At 40.4% G+C, this 26,107-nt stretch overlaps 1 protein-coding gene and 1 pseudogene across 1 annotated transcript; one reads left to right on the forward strand and one right to left on the reverse strand.

Annotated features, from left to right (window-relative positions):
- Positions 1–16,648: 16,648 nt before the first annotated feature.
- Positions 16,649–20,309, forward strand: LOC136488400 (uncharacterized; annotated as a pseudogene).
- Positions 20,310–23,132: 2,823 nt separating this feature from the next.
- Positions 23,133–24,263, reverse strand: LOC136488401 (phosphoinositide phospholipase C 2-like). The gene is made up of 4 exons (XM_066485344.1): positions 24,192–24,263; positions 23,538–23,690; positions 23,356–23,442; positions 23,133–23,231 (listed from the first exon to the last, which is right to left on the reverse strand). Exons 1-4 carry the CDS (start codon positions 24,261–24,263, stop codon positions 23,133–23,135), a joined length of 411 nt encoding a protein of 136 aa, XP_066341441.1.
- Positions 24,264–26,107: the final 1,844 nt, after the last annotated feature.

Consider the following 26,107-nt stretch of genomic DNA (forward strand, 5'->3'; position numbering starts at 1 on the left):
CTCATTGCAGATACTCCATGCGTATTTGGGAGGAACTTGCTGCTTCGATAGGACTCAGTGGCCTCTTTTGCCTTCCTGGTTGCAAGCCGAATCGCTTCATCAATGGTGGACCTCCCTATCAGCCGTACCTTGCCACTCCAGGAAAGGAATGCGTTCTATGATCATCTTAGTTCCATGGGAAATTTGGAATGAAAGAAATGCACGAATATTCAATCACAAAGAGTTACCTCATAATCAGCTACTTCAGAAAATAAAAGATGAAAGCGGGAAGTGGATTATGGCAGGAGCGAAACATCTAGCAATTTTGATAGGCAGACAGTGAGAGTTTTTCTTTTACACTCCTTTGTATAGTTTTTTGTACAATCTTGTTCTAGCCTGTCTTGGCTCACCTTCTTTTTAATATAACAGGCAGTCCTTCTGCCTTGTTCGTTTAAAAAAAAGAGCTATATATGGACTGCACCATGGGAGTGAACAATGTGGCTTGGCATCTCACATCTCACATCTCAAACTTGATAAAAATATCCTTCAAAGAAAAATACTTGATCTCTCAGGGACAAACAGCACCATCCTTGGATTGCTTGACATTAGAGTTACAAACCTGAAGAGGTCACCGATGCTACCCTGCCGAGACCGATCACAGGTTCAGATTCGCCGGCCAGCAGGACCGACCGAGCCCAGGGTAAGATTGCCCCTCCCCGTGACAACTGATAAGCTTAGCATCCGACTACCCGAGGTCTAAGGCTACACGCCCGTCCGCAGTTTTTTTTTTTTTTTGAAACTTCAAGCGCCCGCTCATTCATTGTTCATACAGGGTTTAGCAAAATCACGAACCACAAGATTGTTTGCAAAGTCTAGGACGGGGTCGCTCCATATCATAGACTGGCACGGCACACGGGTCCCAACTCACACTAGAGCGAGCTAAATCGTGAGCACACGAGTTACAAGAGCGATTAGAATGGACGATCACGACCTCAATGAAGGACGAAGCAATCTCAGCTCGAGCTTCCCTGAAGAGCGAGCAGCCCACCCGGAGCTTGATCATAGTCACTGCTGGTTCAGAGAGCTCTTACCAGAGATAGGGAATCCGTCTCTAGGATGATCCGTGATAAACCATATTGTATGGCTGCTTGTAATGCTGCAATGGAGGCCTCTGATTCCGCACATAAGGCATCATGCACCGTGTACAGATTACTAAGCTTGGGCAGTTTCTGGAACAGATGTATAGGACCCCTTCAGCGACAAAGCAAACACACAACATTAAATTTTGCAGACGAAGATTGTCGCCACAGGCCCATACTTTCTGCTTCTGGGCAAACACAGCTCTATGGGCCGAAGCAACTACAAAGAGTACGTGTCCCGCCCTGTTTCCTCATAGGCCTGTAAAATGATGGAAAATGGACGGGTCGATGGGCACCGCGAAAGCAGGCCCATTGGTTCATGTCACCTCACTATTCTTAACAGTTTATATCTCTCACAACTAAAAAGACTAAAGAGGAGACACCATTTTGGTGCGACAAAAACTTCGCCTCACCTTCCTGCCCTCCCCGTGCGATCCCACGAGCGCTACGTCGGCCTGCCTAGCGTGCGATGGCTCACACTTGCTCGTTCAATGGAGGTAAAAACGGAAAGCCAACGCAATCACCACAACGAATTTTGTCTTTCTACGATCCCACTTCGCCAATGAATTTTGCCTTCCTACGATCCCACTTCCCCTTCGCCTGATCGGTCGCACTCCTCATGCGGTGGATTTGGCCTTCTACCGATGTCGCCCTCGCCCTCGCCCTCGCGCGTCGGGGAAGATGGCGGCCCTGGAGGTCGAGGTTGAGGGCCTTGAGGATGAGCGAGGCAGAGTCACGGGGATCAATGGCGATGGTGCGGTCGGCCTCGTTGATGGCCGCACGGGCGACCTGGCCGGGGGGCTTGGGGGCCGCAGGGAGCACCGGCTCCGCCGTGCCCTCTCCTTCGATGAGGCGGGGACCCCGTGCCCAGGGAGGTCATGGTGGAGGTGCTGCTCTGGCTCAGGCCCCGCAGGGTCATGGCTGCAGCGGGGTCAAATGCGACTGGCAGGACTGCATGCGCCGCCCAAGTCTGGAGGGCAACCGAGGAGCTTCGCAGCCGTGTCCTCACCTTCTCAGCGCGCTGCTCTTGTGGGGATGGGTGGCGACGAGCCGCTGTTGCTGCCGCAGCGGAGGCGAGGGTTGGTTTGTTGCAGAGGTATATGCTGCTAATTCACGATTGAGAAAATTGCAGCACCCATGATAATTTTTTCTTCTTTGTTGTGGCTGAGAATTTGGGATATGTCCAGCAGGCCGTGGTGCTCGCCGAGGACAATAAGTACCCCATCGCCAACCATATGAGCGGCGTCTTAGTTTGGAGATGGCGTCTTAGTGTGGAGATGCTCATGGATGAGACGAGCGCCGCTTGAGCTGCCCATCCTTGCAACGCTCTGCGTTGTGAAGTTTAAGATCAGGCTGGCTAACTTCAACTGATTTGGGTTGGCTAACTTAAGTGGAGATGCTTGCCTTATGGAGAAGAACATTCGTAGGCACTGATTTTTTGCTTGAGGGTGATAAATTCTGTCGAGAAGAACACTGGGAGGCACTGATTTTTGCTACTAGGTCAAACTTAGAATTATTATTATGGGGGCCCTGAGGGATGAGAATCCATTACTCTATAATATGCATGTCATTGTGATGAAATAATCTGAGTACATAGATAGGCCAAGACAGTTGCATCCAAGTACTGTACTGCTGGTCTCTGGACACATACAACTATGGGGGCTGGCCATCATGCTGCAGACCAACCAAATTCAACATAAATAAGGTGCAAGCTTCTCAAACTTTTTCAGAATGAGATGTATGGGTTTCTATACTCGATGCTCTTCTACTTTGTTGTCTAGGTTGCTAATAATACATGGAGAGGATAAATTTTCGAAGGAACTTGCAACATTTCTGTTACTGTTTTAAAATTAAGTGATTGCTCCATCTCTTCCGTTTGGTGTTTGTAGCTAAAGAAAGCGTGAATCTCTTCTTTCAAAAGGTGGTTGAAAGTAGGGAATTTTCCAGCAGTGTGCTAAAGAGCCTGAAAATGAAAGGTGTATCCTTTTCTCATCACTGATTGTGTTCATTACATATCTGGCTGATGGTAGTTTAATCACTATACACAGAGTCTATATCTATTTGTTGATGGTTATTCTCCGGCTTATATATATCACATGTTCAGCTTATTTAGTGTGTGAATGGTTGCGGCAGCTTATCTCTGCGTGATTTATGCAAATAATATAGTTGTGTCATTCTACTTTTGCCCAAATGGCCAAACTAGATTATTGCTGCCATGTTCATTCTGCATCAACTAATAAACTACTAGGTTACTATTGGCATATATACATTGCCCAGTGATATTGTAGCACCCGGTTTTAAGAACAAAACTAGATACACACCATATGTGAGCCCAGGAAGTCAAATCTCACATATAGCTATAAATAAGGGTAATATCAATAGACAATGCTTAACTACATAACATATTAGTATAAAGAATATAACCTCAGAGTATAGACAGCGGAAAGACAACTCTGATCCTCAAGCGAAGACTCCAGTTCCACAGGGACAACTGACTGGTTGATCACAAGCCTAATTCCTCCTAACTTTAGCAATCTGGTACCCATTCGGGATTTTCATCCAAATATTTGAAAAGTAAAGCAAGTGTAAGTACATGTCGTACTCAACAAATATAACATGGGGTTCATGAGGCTCAAAAGGCTAACACTGGTTAACTGCGATTAGCTTTTAATTGTCACAATTTTAGCATAGGAGTAACAACAAGTTTATCACAAGCCCATAAACACATGATCAGGTAAACATGAATAATGAATAGCATAAACAGTAATCGTTAATGAGCATCTTCATCATCAGTGTTCATCATCATTAACCATTAGTGATCATCTATTACGTAAATGTTCCAAGGCCGCTCATGACCGTGAGCACGGCTGATATACCAGTTTTACACTCTGCAGAGGTTGTACACTTTCACTGTGAGTCATGATTTACCCTTTCGTCTGAGGTAGCTAATCTCTTGACCCACTTCCAAGGAAGGTCGGCAGGGTTCACTATGAAGCCTTTCAAAGATTCGTCTAACAAGTTAGGGCCATTAGATTCACTCGGCAAACAGATGTAGGAACCCCCCTGTCAAATGGCACAATTCCATCATGGCTATACACATAAGAGTAGAGGATGTCCTATACCCGATTCGTCAAGCCATTCTTACGCCAATAAAGGTAACCACTAACAAGCTAGAAAAGGTCCTCATACTGAGCTAAAGCCAGAGCCATGTAGCCCTCACAGTTGTACTGTAAGTCCCGGATGATCATTTACAGATAAGTCCTTAGGAAGAGGAATCTAGAGCACCATAAAAATAGCCCAATGCTCTAGCCCCCTTGTTCCATGTTGCTAAAAAGCATCTTTTAATGTTTATTGCATATACCATTAGTCAAGTTACAAGATCATGGCCTTTAATTGAGCACTAGCATCATACTACCCAGTGCAATAACCCAAAGGTATCAAGGTACAGGGTAACAAAGTACTAAGAAATCCTTAGTGGCAGTCAAGGTAGACACATGTAGTATGAATTAAGTGATTAATGGTGTATAGGACAAGGATGATCCCATGCTATACTTGCCTTAACTTGCTTTTTCCCCAAAGCAATATGCTCAACAGCCTTTAGTATTCAACTTTCAATCTTCTGCTTCCAATTCTCAGCTTCTAGTCTTCAGAGAACAGCTTCTTAATCACCACGTAAACCTCACTGATTGACTGAACCATATATCACCGCACAAGCATCCATACAATCATACATGAAGCAAACAATAGATCTAAATTAGAATAGTACACCAAACATAAAATCAAGATGAAAAGTTTGTGAAACGAATCTACGTCTCGCTACGAACACAAAGACGCGAGAAGTACGCTAATCGGAGCTACGATTGAAAAGATACAACTACCGAGAAATCTACTCATGAAAGAAAAATATAAAACCATTAGCTTCATGTGTTTTAATGGTATAAACACATATATAAGATATTTTATAGATACTATATATGGAATTAAGTCAAATTTAGATTCAAATTATAAAACTAAAGTAAAACAAATCATATTTTATTTACAAAACCCAATTGCATAATTGTTATTTAAGATATGATTTAAACCATGAAATTCTAGAAATAGTAATATGGTAACCACTGTTGGTAACACGTAGATCTCATCGCTATGAATCTAATGCAACTTGAATGGACTAAAACGGAGTTAAAACGCAGAAGATATGATTTAAACAAGATTTTCTTTAGTAAAATAATAGATTAAATCTAACCTCGAATTTTAAAAGTTAAGAACACATCTAACAGTAGTATCAACATGTAGGTTATGAAATTACGAACCTAGCGCAAGTTGAACGGATCAAATCAGAGTTAAAACGGAGAAGTTATGGCTAAAACAAAATCAGTGGCAAATCTGTAAATAAGTAAAAACATATTTTGGATCTAAACCGAAGAAACTACGCTTTCCGAAAGAAGAAAGCGTGATCTATGATTGCGCTATTGTCTGTGGGTTGATTTCAAAAAACATCGGGGCTCTTTAGCAAAATTCCCAGATGAAGGGGTATGGATGAATATCGGTCATCGGATCAGACGCGAGCGGCCGAGATTGGATCAGCGGTGGAAGAGGCGACAGTGGCCAGCCGGAACAGGGAAAATCACGGCGGCGTACCATGGCCAGCGACGTAGCTCGGCGGCAAAACTCAAAAATGACCCTACGGTGCACTGTTTTCGATGGAGAAGACACGGGAGGATAGAGGAGGAGATGGTGAACTTACTACGAAAGATTACGGCGGCGCGGAGCAAGCAGAGGCAGCGCGGAGCTTAGCACAGCGGACAACTCGTCGGCGGCACGGACAGCGGTGACGACGACGACGACGATGACGACGGCGACGACGACGGCGACGGCAACGGCGAGAGAAAGAGGAGAAAAATATAATTTACTACACGAGGGATTTCCCAAACTAGGGGCTCCCCATATGGTAGTTTTGGTGTGCTTTGCCCAAGGGGTTGGTTGATATATATAGGAAGAAAAACTCTCCACATCCACGTCAACTAGCGATATGGTACTAATTGATTTTACCCCCTCCACATTTACTAATGGGCATGAATAATCATTAAAGCCCGTAAGTAAATAAATGCATGGGCCTTTAGGATTTATTAGGATTATTGCACATGGGCTTTGAGCGTGGGGAAAAATAAGAAATTTTTTATTTTTGGAATTAATTAATTTCATGGAGAAAATAATTCTAGAAAAGTCCAGAATTGATATTTAAGCCACGAAAAAATACTCCGAGACCTCCGAAAATTTGGGGAAAATTCTCAGAGACACTTTGGAACATGATGAACCCAAATAAAGTATTTAGAGCTCATAAAAAGATTGTTGGGAACTTGGAACATAAAGATTAGGGTGAAGGAGGTAGGAATTAAATTCCAGAAAGAAGCTTGAAAATTCCTAGAGATAGATATTTGTCTACTAAACGTATAAAAAACACACATTTTGCACATAGAAACACGAGGTGAGACCGGCATGAATGCAACAAACACGTTTCTACCTTATGATAAATTTTAAATTAATGCAATTTTTATTTTCCTATGTTTTCATGTGCTCAAAAATTCAAAAATAAATCATTTTAACTCTATTTTCAAAAGTGGCAAATTTTGGGGTGTTACAGATATGACGTAGTTTCTCAGTTTCTGCATTGCCAATAAAAAATATAGAACTGATAAACACAATTTCTGTCGTGACAGATTTATATTGGATCCACCGAAAAAATTCACACTGATTTTTTTTGAAGGTTCACATTGAAAATTTGTCATGCCATGTACAATCCACACTGAAAATTTTCGATCCTGGGTTACCGTTGACAGTTTAGTTTCATTTGCCACCGAATGAGATATTGGCTCCGCTATGATGATTATGTTCTCCCTTTTTTTAGCCGGTCTGCATTTCTGTGAGCGATTAATGTGCCAAGTTGAGTAGAGTGATTATAACATGTTCTTTACATGTACGGAAAAAAGATCCTATAGGTGAATATAAAGTGATGTCTCTCCTGTTAAAAGAAAATGATGTCTCTCTTGTTGACTTATATGCAGTTAAGAGATACTTATGTTGGGAGAAGCAAAAGCTGGGCCGGTTTAAAAATGCTCTATAATCTTAGCTGTGCTGCACCTTTTTTTAATCTAAACATAGGAATGATCGCACATAGGCAGTCACCTCATTCCTGTCTTCATCTATGTTTTGTGTTTACATTCCATAGTACTAGAATGGGTATAATCATTTTCACAGATACTTGATAAGTTCTATATGCCCTCGATGCAAGGACGTTGTGTCAAGACTCTGTTTTTGACAATGCATATTAGACTTAAAAATATTTTTGATAACAGTAAGTGACTAAAATTATTGTTCCTTCATTTCTTCTAGATGTTCCTTCATTTCTTCCAGATCCTATTCAATTGGAAGAGGTAGTGAGAGAGCAGATTGCAGGGGTCGAGGATCCTGAATGCTCTTCAGCTTTTGTGAAATTTTGTACTCACTTATCACTGCTCTTGTTTGCCGCGGCAATTTGGTGGCTGTAGAAGGATTCAGTGAGGAGTCCCTTTTTCAGTCCATTGAATTCACTGTCATGTGACGAAATACCACCATAGTTTGGTAGTTTGGTTGTTTTCATGTGTATCCCACAAGATTTATGGATGGCATCTTTATTGAAATATCCGTTCATCTCCATGGTTTCTAAATAACATGTCAACATCCTGTTTGGTTATTAATTCAAGAAAATGACTTGGTTCTGAATCTCTGAATTATACCTTGCGATTTATGCCTTATTTTTCTCCATGTGGCAAATATGGCCTGATAAGCTTCTCTTGATTGTTGCAGATATCTGAGGGTTTGCTTGACAAGTATGGCCCTGATAGGAGCCCAGCTGGAGCTGCGAGCTAGCAGTTGCCCTGCCCAGGACTAGGAGGCGTTAGCACGAATCCAGCAGCAGCGGCTCCCGGCTATGGTTCTTGGTGCTTGGACTGATGACCTGTAATCCCATCCCAAATTCTTCTTTCAAATGACCCTAGGAAGTAATGAAGCATGTGAATTGTAGTCCAATAGTCTCCCTTATTTTTTTCTAGCATTTTTTTTGAAGACTCCTAAAAATATATGGCTTACTGTTCCATCACTCAATTATACATATGTAACATTTGTAAATTTTAATTGTTCCACAACACATTCGTGAGTTTTCTTTCTATCGCTGTCCAACATCTTTGTTCATAGAGCAACAAGTATTTTTTTTTTACTTAAAATCCGTCTGAACCACAAATTATGTAAAGAAAGCAACATGTTTCTGTTGAACACATTTTCCATCTTTTTCGAACTATTGATATTAATGGTGACAAAATCAGCAACTGGCCATGTGTTCATTTATGTGAAGATATATCCAAGAAAGCTATTGAGGAGTTTTGGTTTAAGCTAGCTCAAATGTCTCGCATTACTGGAGTGGTAATATGCCTTCCATCATACTTTTTCACCGTCTCTAGGTCGAAACTGTCTTGTCTGCCATTTTCACTTTAATTTCAGGACTTCGCCAATTTGAAGCTCCCAATATTCACTGCTCGTCCAGATCAAGTTGAACTTGGTATTCGTATATGCTATCAGGAAGCACAGAACAAGCTGAGAGATCAGAAGATTGACTTACTGCTTGCTATTCTGCCGGATGAAAATGGCGGTTTATATGGTTTATATGGTAGTGTAGTGTTTATGACGGAAATATTAAAAGGATCTGTGAGACAGATATCGGTCTCGTGTCACATATGCTTGGAGTGTGATTCTAATCACATAATGCTGTAGATAAAGAATCTGTAAACACAAGTATATACTGCATGTCTTGCTCATATGCAACTATTTCCCCAAAGTACTTTGTTTTTGATGGTACTTAACATTTGATTAACACAACATATATGTGTGCCATATGTGTTATTCCACTTCCCAGTGAGAATGTTACTATATTTCTTCTGTTCTACAACTTTCTAATGGTTACAATAGTATTATGAAGCATCACATGGACCTAAGATTATGTGTAAGCACATTTTTATAATTAATTATTATCGTACTATATTACATTGTCTTATTTGTTGTTCTTCTAATTATATAAAATAAACCAAGTTATACTAATCCTGACTCTCGATATCCTTCTCTTCCAGAAAATGTATGCTTTAACAAAAATACCAGAATACCATAAAAAATACAGTACGAAAGAAATGGTTGTTGCGATTGGTGTATGTGAGAATATAGAATACAACTTAGCACAGTGCAGATACGTAAGTCGCTTGCTCCTGCTTTTATTACGTGTTTCCTATATGTTATTCTAATCACTACTATGTTTGTAGTTTATTTTGCCATGGCTACATGTTGGAAAATATATGCTTTATATTTTCAACTAGAAGAAGAAGACACTTATCATGATTGACTCTAGACCTGTTGAAAAATGATGTAAAGACACACCAGCACTGATATATGCTAGGCAAACTCTTGGATTTAACTTACAGTACATGGCCGCAGTGAATGTACATATTCCTGAATGGAACGAGGATATCTTCGAATGGAAATTTATCTATGAAAAAAACATTGCAAATGACATAGATGGGTAACTAACTCAAAGTCACCGTTGCTTGCAATAATAATACCTATGATTTAACTATTTCTATATATTGTTGATGGTCAATCTTACCACAGACACTCAAGTGGATACTATATTCTACAGTATATGTTTGCGTGGAATAGATCTAAAGCCACACATATTTATATGGTGAGTATAATATACTTCGTTTTAAGGTTTTGTGAGATATTTCTAAGACACACAGTATTACCCATGTGACAAGCACTAATATTTACATATATACTCGAACCTGTGTACAGGATGGTATGGATATACGGCGGAACTTATTCGTGGAATTATTGGTGCACAAAAGAAATGGATATCGGATATAAAATATTATCTTAGTCGTATCATGGAAAGGTCTATATAGTAGAGTTTGTGTGTCTACGACGCCGCGCTCTCCATGACTATGTTAATTTTATGAACTTTGCTTTTTTAGATTAAATGTCTCTTTAATGTCGGTATTTATATTCACAGTATTATTATCTTATCGTGCGATCCGCGTGTTTTTAGTATAAAAGTTTAGCTGTTCCATAGCAATGCACGGACATGCTACCTAGTACGAGTAAAATGTATAGGGTGATTTTGGACGAAGTTGACACCGAAGATGGCACTACGTAAAAATTGTTTGTAGCAACGGGAATTTTTTGTAGAGGTGGCTGGTGATGGAGCCTCCCCTACAGTGGCGTGCTCGGGAGCCCAGAGACCAGCCGCCCCTACAAATAGAACGGCAGGGGCGGCTGGTCATATGAGCCGCCCCTACAAATGGGTCAGATTTATAGGGCCGGCTCACTCACCAACCGCCCCCGGTATTGCTATTTGTAGGGGCGGCTGGTGATTGAGCCGCCCCTATAAATGCCCGCGTATAAATACCTCCGATTTGTAGGGGCGGCTCTATCACCAGCCGCCCCTACAAATGACCCACATATAAAGCAAACTATAGCACCTTCTTCCTCCTCGGGTCACTCACTCCAACTCGTAAAAGAAAGGTGGGGAGGCCTTGGGCACCTCCCAAAAATTGCTCAACTAAGGGGGGAAGGTTTTGGTCTCAAATCCTTTGGTGGAGAGGTTGTAAACGGTAAGAAAATTATATTCCACACTTTTTTGAAGTTTTAATGGTTGGTTAGTGAGTAATTAGAGTTTTGCTTTTCTCTCTCTTCTATGGTGCTTAAGCTACTTATGAAGCAAATTAGACCCAAGTTTTGAATGTACTAGGGTAAATTAGGGAGGGGAACAAGATCATACCCTTATTTGGTCCATGTTTCTTGATTTTAGTGAACAATTAGTTAGTTTTATGGATGTTTCATGTGCATGTAGATCTAGATCTAGGGTTTGGTTTTTTATTAATTTCGGTTTTATAAATTTGTGTTTGATAAAATTAGACTATGGTTTGCCTGAAAGATATTGGGTAAAATATAATTGTTGCTAATTGTTGTCTTTGAAATTGTTTATTGTAATCAACAAATATGTATTTTAATTATTTATGGATAAATGGGCCATTAATTAATTTTCTTCTACCATGGTGTGTTTGTATGCTTCATGTAATTATATTTGATTTATATTCATATATATCTGAAGTATATACAATTATTCTCAAGTAATTATTAATTTGATTTATTTTTATATATATCTGAATAAGTAGTCCTTTATGTTTGTTTTGTTGTTGTTGTAAAAGATAGAGTACAAGAACTCTTGGATGTATGGTTCATTAAGGTTCAAGGCAGGTTTTCATGAAGAGGTGGATAAATTTATTGAAGCCGCAAAGAAGCATGCAATGATATTGACAGAGAATAAGGATACAATTATTTATCCCTATAAAGATTGCAAGAACCGTATGGCATGGACAGATGTGACTATCATCATATCACATTTGATTATGCGAGGATTTATTGAGGACTACACAGTGTGGATTCATCATGGTGAAACGGTTATTGTTAACGACGAGGATGAGGAGGAATACGACGACGAAACCATAAAATCTCTGTCCCAATATTCAGCAGAGCTTGATGCACGAATGGATTCGGAGTTTGGCAATCAATAAGGTGGTGACGCTAGTGGTTGGGATGGTAACGACGAAGGTGGTGCCAACAATGATGGTGGAGCACGTGTCGGGGATGAAGATGATTTGGAGGACATGATTCGAGCCCTTGGACCAGAGATTTTACTAAATAGCCCAAAAGGTCTAGAAAATTTGAAAACGGTGACAAAAGCATCGAAGGAGACTGTGTATGGTGTTGAAAAGGGTTGTCCGACACATTGGACATCGCTATGTTTTGTGCTTGAGCTACTCATCCTAAAGGCTAAGTACGGCTAGTCAGACTGTAGTTTCAATGATCTATTGCATCTCCTGTCATGGGTGCTGCCACAACCAAACTCAGTTCCCACCAACACATACCAAGCGAAGAAGGTCATAAGTCCATTGACAATGGGGGTTGAAAAAATCCATGTATGCCCCAACACTGTATACTATTTCATGGCGAAACATTCAAGTCACTGGATAAATGTCCCCGGTGTGGGGCCAGCCGGTACAAGAACATTGACATTTACGGTGGGGACGAAGCCTCCATGGGGAAAAAGAGGAATAAGAAGGGTACAAAAAGGTGGTACAAGAATCTCAGCCCCCAGAGGACACTCCATTAGGCAACAATGCAAAGCAGAGAAGAATTTCTACCTTGGTAATGTGGTACCTGCCAGTGATCGACCGCTTGAGACGTATCTTCCTAAACCCTAAAGAAGTCGCACTCATGACATGGTGGGATGATGAGCGCAAGGTGGATGATGATAAGATTGCACACCCGGCTGATTGTAGTCAGTGGCAAAGGTTCGATGAGAAGCACAAAGAATTCAGCGATGACCCAAGGAATGTACGGTTTGGCTTGAGCACCGATGGAATGAATCCCTTCAATGAGAGGATGAGCGACCACAGCACTTGGCCAGTGATCTTGACCATGTACAACATCCCAACGTGGTTGTGTTAGAAGAGAAAGTACCTTCTCCTCACTATTCTTATTTATGGCCCTAAACAACCAGTCATTGATATAGACGTGTTCCTCAAGCCTTTGATGCAAGAAATGGAGAGGCTATGGAGGTATGGGGAGCCGATGTACGATGCATTCCGAAAGGAGGACTTCATATGTAGAGCAATAATATTTGTTACTACCAATGATTACACCGCGATGTTTGCTTTGTCTGGGTAGATCAAAGAGAAGACGGGATGCTTGGTTTGCTTGGATGATACTACATGGGTGTACCTGGATGCATCCAAGAAGATGGTTTACCTAAGGAACCGACACTTCATAAAAACAAGTCACAAGTACCGCAGCAAATTGTTCTTTAGATTTTATGACAACACCCCAGAGATTGAACCCCCTTTGGAGAGACGTCATAACGGAGAACACGTGTACAGAATGGTGAAAAACATACGCGTCGTCTATGGAAAGAAGAATTCGGATGGGACGAACAGAGATAGAAGCACACCTCCTGTCGAAGGCGTACCTTTCAAGAAACAATCGATCTTCTTTTAGTATCTGTCTTATTGGCCAGACTTGGAGGTCCCCCATGCCATTGATGCTATGCACGTGCAGAAGAATGTCTTTGAGAGTCTCATTGCTACATTGATGGACACAGGTAAGTCAAAGGATGGTCTGAAAGCAGGGAAAGACATGATGCAGCTAAACGTGATGCCACAGCTTCACCCATGGGACAGACAAGCTTAATATATATAGAATAAACCTCATTCAACGTGAATTCGTACTAAATAAATAAGGTAAAAAGTACTTTCTCCACTTCAACATAAAGGTTGTATTAGTTAGGATTAAAAGAGGTGCAAATTTCAAAAATTTTAACTAAAACCATTACTCAAATTTGATATAAATTTCATAAACTGATTATATCTTGCAACAGAGTGTACTTCAAAGATTTTTCCAAATGTTAATGTGCCTTGTAAAAATAAATGGAGGACACGGAATACAATGACAATAATACATTGCAAATGGCTAATATGTCATGGAATCCCCTAACACCAAAGTCGCGTATTTAGATTCAAAATAAGATTTCTATTTTACTTGCGTATATGTGAGCGTTATGTATGTACTGTGATTCACAATTAATATAAGAGAAAAGTAGAATTTTTCTGATCCTTTAGGTCCTGTTTGGCAATAAGGTATTATTTCTCATGTGCAAACCATTTTGGCTTGTAATTTGTTGTGCACAAGAATACTACTGTTTTATTTTACACTTGGAAACTGTTCTTTGGATAAAAGGCTTCCGCCTGCATCTGTTAGGCAGTGCTTGCTCTCCTGCCCATGCTCCCATGTGTTTTTCTCTGCTATGCGATGCATGTGTTATGCTTGTATCCACATATACTGCATGCTGCCGTGGTAGACATGTCACTGCTGTCACTGTCACCCATCATAATTCTAAAAAATATTATACTAATGTTTACAGATGGATCAAGGCCATCATAGAACTAGGCATCACAGTAGGTATGTCATTGCTCAAGTTCAAAAATAAACACTTTCAGAGAGATTCCATTACATGCATATAAGACTAAATGGATGGCCAATAGATTTTTGAAATTGAAAATAAACAAACTTACATGTGTTTGATTGTGTTCCAAGCTTATTCACTTCTTTAGTCAGCCACAAAGCACGAAGTCTTGTTTCAAAGCCTAGAAATATCTCTTTGTTCGTGTTAAAAACCTCGGAAGCAAGGATCTTTACATCATCAGACAGATCAACCATGTCCTTTAACATGGGCAACTGCTCCAGTACTCCTCTTTCTAAAAATTGTACGCATCTCAAAGCAGTCTATTAAACTAATTAAATATTTTCTTAATATTTTTTTGTTTGGGTAACGCTTGGCCAGCCCGTTCAACCCAGTCCTGAGTCCAGCCCTAACCCAAAGCTAAAGTCAGGTCCCCATCACGTCTGTTCCGTGCTTCTCCGTTTACACGTGGATTCGTTGAAGGAGATGACTACGATGAGCGGACTCGACGGCAAACTCCTCCAATTCCTCCGTCTGTGATCCTCGCAACTCGTGTACAGATCCTAAGAGGCAACTTATTTGCATGTTGAGGAAGTGAGCGAGATTTGGCCCCACGCAAATGATCGCCATACCAGAATTGCAGCACATGTTCATGTTCGTTCGTCAGGCATAAAAAAATTTCTTAATGCAGTGCAATTGCCTGAAAGAGGCATACAATCTGTCGAATATACGCAATCATTTAACATTCAGAAATATTATACAACACACATATGTTTTAGCATAAAAACAAATGAATTTTCTCTCTCTCTCTCCCTCTCTCTTTTCAACTGTCTCCGAAGCGCACGCGCGTTCCGTCAGACCTCGCTCCGATCAGTCACATGTGTTCTGCGCACATGTGTTCTGCACACGCGCGTTCCGTCAGTCGCGTCGAAGTCCTCCCGGCCCCTTGCTCCGATCAGACCTGGACGTGATTTGTCCTTTTGTCCTTGCATAGAAAAAAAATGTTTCTTGTGATATATAGATCTATGGATCTGTGATCTTGTGATTTGTAATTGTCTAGAGATAGAAGAAGGCTGGAGGTAGAAGGAGGATGGAGGTTGTTCGATCTTAATTCTATGGTGTAAAAAAATCATGTGTTGAAACTGCATAAAACACATGGTTGTTGGATAGACAGACCACTACACCATGATCCACTTTTCCCTACAATCATGTGTTGGTAAATCAAGGGTTTTCCCAACAAGTAATGTGTTGGCAATTCTTTACCTTTTTAGCGTCACTTAAAGTGTCGGCAATAGTAATATAAGGCTACAGCTTATATGTCGGCGTTTCTACTTCCAACACATAAAGTGTCGGTGAAAGTTTTTAGACAAAAAAAGTGTCGTCCTAGCCTACCTAAACAACTGTCGAAGTGTCGGCGAAGGGGTACGCGCTGTGGGTGGGAGACCGCGCGCCAAAACAGTACTATGCGCGGGAGCTAAAAGGGTAAACATTTTTTTGATCGAGAAAACGCTTCGTACGTCTCTTGCTCCCTTCCCCTTTCCACTCACGCAGGCACCGCACGCCACCACAGCTCCGCCGTCGGGCGCCGCCAGCAGGGCTTCGCTGCCGGGCACCGCCAGGAGCCGTTGCCTCCCAATCCCGCCAGGAGCCGCTGCCTCCCAATCCCGCCTCCCAACCCCTGACGCCCAAATCGCCGCCTCCCAATCCCGCTGGCGCCGAAGTCATCCCTGGCCGGAGCCCTGTAACATACAGCAGTAGGCCCTCGCTGCCGAATCCAACGGACGGCGCCGCCCCAGCCCTCCATCGCCCCAGCCCGCCGTCACCCTAGCCCACCGCCGGCCAGCAAGAGCGGTGCCGCCGCTGCATCCCCATTCCCCTCCACATCCAAGTGCGTCATCTCCGCATCCCCTTCCTCTCATCCCCATTCCTCTGCGTGCTAGGGTTTCAGCACAGCTTACTTTTTTTGTATTTTTTCTTGGTTGCAGAATGGAGTAGACAAAGGTGAGAAAGGCTACAAAGATTCAAGGTTTGGGTTGCTTCTCTTGCCCACCATCTCTTCCCCTCTTTGGAGAATCAATTTAGATGTGATGTTTACTGCCTTAGTTGATTTTGCAGAGGAACCAGTAGGATTCAAGATCTTGTACACAACACAATCAAGATCTTCTACTATCATTGCTTGATTGGTATGCTTTCCTTTTCTTATGAACTTTGTCTCTGCATTTGGCTTAGAATTGCAGGTTGTGTGTGATCTGTGATGTCATGCTTGTGGTGAGATAATTTTTTAGCATCAAGTGTGGTGAAATTGATTTAATTTGGACAATTGTTTGGCATGATCTTTATTTTTTTGTTGAACAACCCAATCTGAACTGAATGATTTTTTATTTTGGGAGTAATATTTCACTCTTTTGACACTGCATTTTGTAAAAGGTGTGTCATGGATAAAACATGGATGGATCAGCCTAGGTACATAATAAACCTATGACCATATACTAGAATCTACATGCATAGGGTGTTTGGTCTGATATCTTGATCATCATTTGTAGACAAACCCTTGTGTATAGAGAAGGAGTGGATATGTTTTTAGAGTTTGCCTTTAGTAATTCAGCAAAAGGAAATCATATTTTGTGTCCCTGCAAGGCATGCAAGAACTCTTGTTGGAGGGTCCGTAGTATTGTACTTGAGCACTTGATATGTGAGGGATTTACAGATGGGTATAACATGGGTGAATCATGGTGAACCTAGTTCCAATTTTTTCACAAATAGCAGCCAACATGAAAGGGTAGAAGTAGGGGACCCAAATGAAGAGGATGACATTTCTGGTTTACTTCAAGACATAGCTGGGGGTTTAGATGTCTAGGGGGACTTAGAAGTAGACAACACGAAGCAGCACGATGAGGATGTGGAAGCTTTTTACAAAATGGTAGAAGATGCTGGCAAGGAGCTATATCCAGGTTGCAAGTACTCGAAGCTACGTTTCATTGTAAGATTACTGCATATCAAATTCGTTGGGCGATGGAGTAACAAAAGCTTCGACATGTTATTAGAGTTACTTAAGGATGTCTTACCTGAAGAGTCATCACTTCCTAAAAACTTTAATGCTGCTAAAAAAATGGAAAAAGGTGTAGGACTTGGTTACGTGAAAATTCATGCATGTGAGAATGATTGCATACTGTTTTGGAAGGAGCATGCGAAGAAAGATGTATGTCCAAAATGTGATACTTCAAGATGGAAATTAGAAAACAGTAGTCCTAGTGGAAAACATGTGCATAGGGTTCCTAGGAAAGTTCTGCGTTACTTCCCTATAAAGAAAAGGCTACAATGGTATTTTATGTGCTCAAAAACAGCAAGTGACACAAGGTGGCATGATGAAGGACGCACACAAGATGGTTTGTTGAGGCATCCTGCTGATGCTCCTTTCTGGAAAGATTTTGACTCTAAGCATCCAGTATTTTCATCAGAGAGTCAAAATCTTAGACTAGCTGTAGCTAGCGATGGCTTTAATCCTTTTAGGACCATGAAATCAACTTATAGCATTTGGCCCGTTATTTTGATCCCATACAACCTTCCACCTTGGAAGTGTATGAAGCAATCCAATTTCATCCTATCCTTGTTGATCCCTGGACCTAAGGCACCTTGTGGTGATATGGATGTCTTTCTTGAGCCGCTGGTTGATGATATGGTAGAAATGTTTGTTCATGGTGTAAGAACATATGATGCTTCTAAGCGTGAACCCTTCCAACTGCGTGCTGCCATAGTTTGCACCATATCTGATTTTCCAGGTCTAGGTTATTTGGTGGCATGTGTCACTTCTGGCAAAGTTGCATGTCCTGAATGCCACTTAGATACATGTTCTTTCCAACTAAAAAAGGGAGGCAAGTGTGTCTACATGGGCCATCGTAGATTCTTAGATGCCGAACACAAGTTTTGGTTTGATGCAGATTCATTTGATGGTACCACAGAACTTAGGCCAGCACCTAGACCTCTTAGTGGAGAGGAAATATTGGAGCTGACAGCCAATATATGCACAACCTTCAGAAAGGACCCAGTAACCAAGAAGCCAACCAAGCGTCAGTGCAATCCAACTACAGAGGAGCCATCCAAGCGAAAACGCAAGAAAGTTAATGAGCCACCAACTGTTTGGAAAAGAAAATCCATTTGGTTTAAGTTGCCATATTGGAAAGACCTACTTCTACAGCATAATTTTGATGTTATGCACATAGAAAAGAATGTGTGTCAGAATATTATTGACACACTTTTGGACACCGATGGAAAATCCAAGGATAACTTAAATGCTCGCTTGGACATCCAGAAACTTGGCATTAGAAGTGATCTTCATCTTGTTAGTGTAGAAGATAACTTTTATTTACCTCCAGCACAGTTTACAATGAGTCCTGATGATAGGGAAGCATTTTGCCAAGTATTGAAGGATGTGAAGTTCCCAGACGGTTATGCATCTGATATGCGTCGTAATGTGCAAGTTAAGGAGAAGAAGATAATTGGATTAAAGAGCCATGACAACCACATATTGTTGCAGCACTTACTTCCCATTGCTGTTCGGAATATACTGCCAGAAAGAGTAAGTGCAGCACTAATTCATGTGAGCAATTTCTTCAAGAAGATCTACTCGCCCACTATTTGTATCAGTGATATGCAAAAACTAGAGGCTGAAATAGCTGAGACACAAAGTGTCCTTGAGACTATATTTCTGCCATCTTTTTTTGATAGCATGGTTCATTTGATGGTGCATCTGCCTACTCAAGCAAGACTTGCTGGTCCTGTACACTATCGTAGCATGTGGGCAGTAGAGAGGTACCAAACTATTTTCAATTGCTATTGAACATATTCGTAGTTAGATTCCACGCTAAAACTATTACTTCATAGGTATTTGATGAAGTTGAAGGGCTCTGTTCGTACTAGAAGTCATCCAGAGGGATCAATTTGTGAGGCCTACAAATTTGATGAGTGTCTTACTTTCTGCTCCAAATTTTTGAAAGGCTATGAGACTGGACAAGTAGGAAATGGTGAAAGTATGGACTGTGAAATTTGTACTACACCATTCTTCCAAAGCACAGGGCAAGCTTTGAGTGGCAAGTGCACTGTATCCATAGAATACAAAACTTGGGTTCAAGCACATAGATATGTATTTTTCAACTATGATAAGATAGAACCATACTTGAAGTAAGGAATCCACACAACTTGGCACATTGCATTTCTCGTGTTCTTATCTATAAATTTCTCAATGGGTACCACACCTTTGCAGTAAACATGTGGAGTACCTTTCCTCGATTGGTCGCCACAATCAACGACAAATGACTCATATCCATCATGAAACGTTTCATGATTGGTTTAGAAAGCATGTAAGTAAAGGCGTGATTAACATGTTCTATTCAGATCTAATACAGTTAAATTAACTAGACATAATGTGATATTTACAGGTGGAAGGGTTAGTTGAAAGTGGTGTAGAAGTACCAGAAGAGATACATATTTTGGCAAATGAACCTTTCATGATTGCAACAACATACAATAGTTATGCAATTAATGGATTTAAATTCCATATGTTCTCCTATGATGAGGGTAGACCAGTTCAAGGCAGTGGAGTAGCTTTGGTTGCCCAGACCTCTTGCTTTGAAAATGGAAACAATGTGGACCTAGTTATGAGAAATAAGATATACTATGGCATCATCAAAGAAATCATTGAGTTAAACTATCGCAACAAAGGAAACATAGTTTTGTTTAAATGTGATTGGGTGGACAATCGCATTAAAGATAAATGGGTAAAAAAAGATCAATTTGGGGTTACAAGTGTTAATTTAAAGCATTTATTCAATACTGGAGAAAATATGTTAGATGAACCTTTTATCTTGGCATCACAAGCTGTACAGATTTACTATGTTAAGGAAGGTCCTAAATCAGATTGGTATGTTGTTGCCCAGTCAAAACCACGCGATCTTTATGATATGGCGGTTGAAAATGAAATACGTAACCCAATGCCTGATTTGGATGCAAATGTTGATCTCAGTGGTCTTTTTGGAGATGTTGTACATGTAAGGACTGATATAGATGGGGTCATTGTTGCTGAAAGAAAGAGGAAGTAAGTCTCAAACACCATCAATTGTTGCTGGTATTATGCAGAATTTTCTTTGACATAATTGCTTTGTTGGTCTGAACTAATTGTTGATTGCTTACATACTTGAACTACTATTTTATGAGAATCCTGTACTAATTCATTTTTGTTTTTTAGGATAAACAATGTCAAAAGCAAGGGGAAAAAGAAAATCCTTGGAGCCAACTGATTATGAAAATGGCATGGAGCCAAATGTTTATGAATCTGAAAGGAATGAAAACATCAGGCTAAGGGTGCAGAAAATGCAAGAACTGAATATTCAAGCTACTGCACAACAACTTAGCTCAATGCATCAAACAAACAAAAATAAAAAGGTATGTATTCCCATGAATCTGAAATATATGTTCTCACAGAATTATGTGAAGTGTCTATGGAAATCTGAACTAATTGTGTCCCCAAATGTAGACCCGAACTCCTGTTGAGGCAACTGGACGTAACTTATGATCTGGCTCTAGAATAAGTGACACACATGTTGATATGCAAGCTATGAATGAACATCTTGAGAATCAACTTAATGAAGGTATTCATCTCTATGTTGTGACAACTAATAATGCAATGCATCATGCATACCTAAGTTGGGTGTACTATGCTGTATTTGTTTTCCATATGTTCCCGAACAGCCCAAAAAAATGTTTGAGGACCTACTACAAAGGCTGATATCTATGCAAGGCAAAATAAGCCTAAACTCCAATTGGAAGTCAATGCGTGTGGTCAACCTTGCGGACCATCAGGCACTAGATTTGCTAACTTCATTGGAACACTTGTGAGAACAAAGGGTTTCCCAATTCCACATGATGATTGGAGGAAGGTCTGTCCACGCAAAAAAGTATAAGCTTTGGACAGATGCACAGGTAGTGAAATTGGTTGCAAATCTACCTAGTGCAGTCATGTGATTGAGTCCTAACTTATTATTTGTGTGTTGTACAGCTATATTGGCAAGTAGACGACTGTGTCTTCAATTGGTTTATGAAGACAGCAGCTATGAAGTGGAAGGAGTTTAAAGCAGAATTGAAAAAGGTGTATGATGATGACATGGAAGATGATGAACTGTTTGCTCTATGCGATGACAGAGTTCATATGGATGACTGGAAGTGGCTAGTTAATCATTGGAGGTCTCCGGAGGCAGCTGTAAGTTACAAATTACTCGCTCATTTTCATAATGTATGTGGCACAGAATTATAAACATGAAATAATTTGGTAGGCCTGTTCTTTGAGGGGGAAAGCAAACCGTTCAAAGTTGACCCAAATCCATACAACTGGGAGTAAGAGTCATGCACGTGTTGGTAATGAAATGGTATGCAACGTCTATTTTTAGTTTGTTTTCCCATTTCTTCGTATCCTGTAACTACAATAACATATATATGGTTTAGGGTGAGGAGCTAGGGCGTCCCCCTCGTAGAGATGAATTGTTTATCAAAACTCACACACACAAGAATGGAGTACCTCATAAAGGAGTTGCAACAACAATTGTAAGTGTGATAAACCTGTACTTCAAGATGCAGAATCTATTTTTGCTTGCTGCAATAACCTAAAGGAGTTGCAAATCTATTTTTGCTTGCTGCAGAATGCACTTCAAGATGCAATTAGAGATAATCTTGTACTGAGAGACAAGAGTATCCAGGAAGGTGATGCTTATTCCTATGTTTGTGGGGCAGAGAAGAATGGATATGTTCGTGTTGTGGGTTTGGGGCCAAGTCCAGTAGATTTGGAAATGCCTGGAGCTAGAAAATACACATCAACAAGGCTTCAAATGGAGATAGAAGCTCGTCGGCAATCTGATAAGAGAGTGGAAGATCTAACAAATCGTCTGGACATAATTCAAGAAACTCTAGATAGATTGCTGCAGCAACAGAATGCCAATAGCACTCCCCATGGATCTAATAGTGCACCACAGGTGGTAACTGTTAACCTTTATCTCTTACATTTTTCTCTTTAGCAGTGCAATAATTGTTCAATGGTTTTTACTTTGATTTAGAGCTTGAGGGCTGCACCAACCTATCATGATGAAGAAGTACATGAAGAAGAACAAGAACAAGATGCTAGATCATATGCAGGGGATGATATGGCTGATATGCACTTATATGATGATGATGACTTTCTGAGTAGACGAGTGGTCCTTCGAGAGGAGCAACATAATGAGGTAATTTCCTTTGTGTTCTTGCTACGCCTTTAAGCTGAATCAGACCATATTGCATTGGTATTGGTATTTTTACCCTACTAAAATATATTTTATGCTTTAGGGCGGCAGAGATGTGATACTATATAATGTAGTAAGGCCCTATGAAGTTGCTGTGGCAAAGGCTACCGTTCAAACAAAGAACCCAAGGGCTATTGTTGGGGGTACTGCTCTTGGCGTGCAGTTCTGTGAAGTGGTTGTTAACCATGTGTTTATGAGGAACGCTGTACTGCCCCATCCATACGAAGGTGTCACCACCATTCTAGAGGCTCGTGGGAGATGCATTGCTTGGCCACATGACAGAGTAATGGTCTAACCTCTTTATATTCTTGAAAAAAACGATCATTATATTTTGCTGATTAGTAATATATTTGCAGACGAAGGATGACAAGAAGTCATTGCAGCAGTCAAAAGGTGGTGGCACAGCTTGAAGGTATTTTACTTGAACATTTTGATGTATATATTTAGCTAGCAGAGGAAGCCATAACTATTTGTTAATTGCATTGGTTAATTGCAACTGTTCTTGGAAGTTAAACATGGTTCTAGTAATCTGTTTTGTGTTGTATGAACATGGAACACCTTGAGAAATGGCAACTCGTAGTCTCACTGTAGTCTGTTTCATAGTAGTCTCATGCCCTGGACACCTTGAGAAATGGCAACTCGTAGTCTCACTGTAGTCTGTTTCACAGTGTCTGCCTTCACTCCAGTGATCCCTACCTGTACGTTTTCAGAGAGCATGTCGATTGCGAACCACTAGTTACAACTTCATCCCAGCATATGATTTTCATGTCAAAACTGTTATAAACACAGAAGTCCCAAATGAACATCTTTGTTGCCTTACCCTGGTATAGAAATCTGGAGGCGAAAATGCATCGAAATGAGTCTTGCTGAAATCCATGTGCCACCCATCTCCCATATATACTTTTACCTGCTAGGACATCACAACAGATTTGATTTAGGTATATGCTGGACTAGCTCGATTGAGAAAACTCAGTTGTCAAAGTCTGGGAAACATACACCTACCTTAAGAGTTTTCTTCACTGGAAAACTACCTTTGGGGTCGAATACTTCCCCGTTTGGACCTGTCATCAGCAAGAAGTCAGGTTTTTTAACATACCCACAGCCCCCATTGGCTCTGAAAAATCCTTGCATCAACCGGAGCGCTTTATCATGCCCCTGAAAAATGAAAGCCCAACGTATTATGCTTTACTGCTCTCAGCAGTCACACATATTTATACTATGCGAGTATAAAAACATGAAGAAAGTGGAAATTACTGGCAATCTTATGATTGGTTAATGTTGATAGTGTTAGGGATAAATGATTTTGTATTTTCAACTAACAGATAGCATGTGTTGCCTATCTTTTGTACGGAGCTACGGAATTCAGCCTTTTATTGAATTATCATGTGTGTCCTGTAACCTTGGCAACACTGTAGTTCCTTTTTCCCCCATTTTTCACATTAGATACTGTAAGACTACAATATAAACTTGCTGGATCACTATGGACTAAAAGAGAGGAATAGGATTCAATGGCATAAGCAAGACATTGACATTATAAAACCCACAAAAGCGATCTTATAACAACTCAATACCAAATCTTCTAGTATTCTTGTGCACTGGAATGAATAGGGCCTTTTGGTTTGCCAGCTTGGATAGTGATCAGTTTCCTATACTCACAGGCAGTGTCCTGCTAAAATTTGGGATCATCCTCGTCGGAATCTTCCTCATCTTGCTCATCCAGTTCATCATGTTTATGGAAATAAGTTTATCTCATGGTTAAACAGGAAAAAAATATGTTCCAGTTCAAATTGCATCAGAAAAATAAAAACGGTATCAGTATTCAATAATTTATTTATTATAAGACTTATCATGATATTACAAAATACGATCCAAAAGAAACAGAAAGGCAAATTGCATATTTTTTTATCGAATACGTATGAGAGCTGCATGTTATTTCACTAGAGAAGAAGAAAGGTTAAATCATACAGCACTTGCCCACATGCTAGGAATAGATTTTTTGTGAATGAAATGATGCAATAGAACATTGAACATCTGTAGGGAGAGAAAAGAAACAAATGGAAAGGACATAGATGGACCGGTACCTGTTCTGGAACTTCAAATATAAAATATTCATTCCACTTAGCACAGTGGGTCAGTAACCCAGTAGTTTCCACAGGTTTTACACATCTTGTCCTGGCACTCCGTGGGAACACTTTGTGCTGGTCAGAAGCATGGCTTCCAATAAGTAAACGTAAAGCACAGAAGTAGCTGTGACCATTGCCGTCATCTATGATAGGCAAGCCCTTACATGGAGAAAAAGAAAAGAAGCTGTAATATTCATACAGAAAAAATATATGCATTTGCAGAATGAGACAAGTTCAAGTACAACCTTAGACTCAAAGATGTGTACAACAACATAATATCTTGATTCCGTTGAATTGGATAACACATTTAGTTTATCCGAAAATCTGGGAGGCGGCAGCAACAACGAAACTTTGCTCTCATGCTGCAAAAGCTCAATAATGTTTTCACTGTCTTCCAATTTTTTCTTAAGATAAACATCACATCCTAATTTGTTCTCAAAAACCACTCTCTGGAAATCATCTTCATTCAATGCAGAGTATGAAGAATCATTAGCTTTTTTCATGTTTTCAACAGTGTCCTGTAACAGTGTCCTGCCATTTTGTTTATCCTTAACTTTGAGGAACTCCTTGTACTCTTGTGGGGGTTTAGTCGAGATGATTATCCTTAACCTTTGAGGAACAAAAGTTGATATTGTATTTTTGTAACTCCTTGTCATTTTTCTTAGATTATATACCATATTGCTTTGATGCTTCTGTTTGTGAGTACAGGTTTTAACTAAATCTGCTGTCAACTAGTTTTTTTCCCAATGGCTTGTTTGATCATGCAATCCATAGCTGATAATACAATGCATATATCATGCCCTGCATGTGGTTATATGGCTCAATGCCAATTCAGCTTCCTTCATACTGGCATCATTAATATGGAGTGTTTGCACGGTTATTTTATTTTTAAATCATAATGCCATCATTTGGGAATTGGGACAAGGAAACTATATGATAGACTCCAAAAAAAATTAAGTTTTTCTGTGCACACATAATTTTGGAATTTTGCATACTGTGCATTTCATATTAGGAGTTAATGTACAGAGCACATTGCACTGACATTTCATATTTTTTTCATGTTAGGTACTATGTGGTGTTGCAAGTATTTTGGATTGGCAAGCTTTTGAGGTTCGATCAAAGAGCTGTTACATGTTCTGTAGAGTGGCAGCAACCATATGTGCACGAAGCTGGTGTTCAAGTATTTTGGAGTGGCAGCAACCATATGTGCACGAAGCTAGTGTTCAAGTATTTTGGAGTGGCAACAAGTGTCCGAGAATTGCTGCAGGACGACATGAATTGCAGTCCTGGTCTATTGATCACCTAGCTTTAGTCATAACCAATTAATACAAGACTTGTACTATGTCTATACTGTCTGTAACTGATCACTAATCTATATGGCTCTATGCACTATGATCATCACTTGACCTGCTATATATCTATATATATCAAGTTGGTGTATGGACGGAA

Source organism: Miscanthus floridulus, chromosome 10 (assembly GCF_019320115.1).
Source record: "Miscanthus floridulus cultivar M001 chromosome 10, ASM1932011v1, whole genome shotgun sequence".
NCBI lineage: Eukaryota > Viridiplantae > Streptophyta > Magnoliopsida > Poales > Poaceae > Miscanthus > Miscanthus floridulus.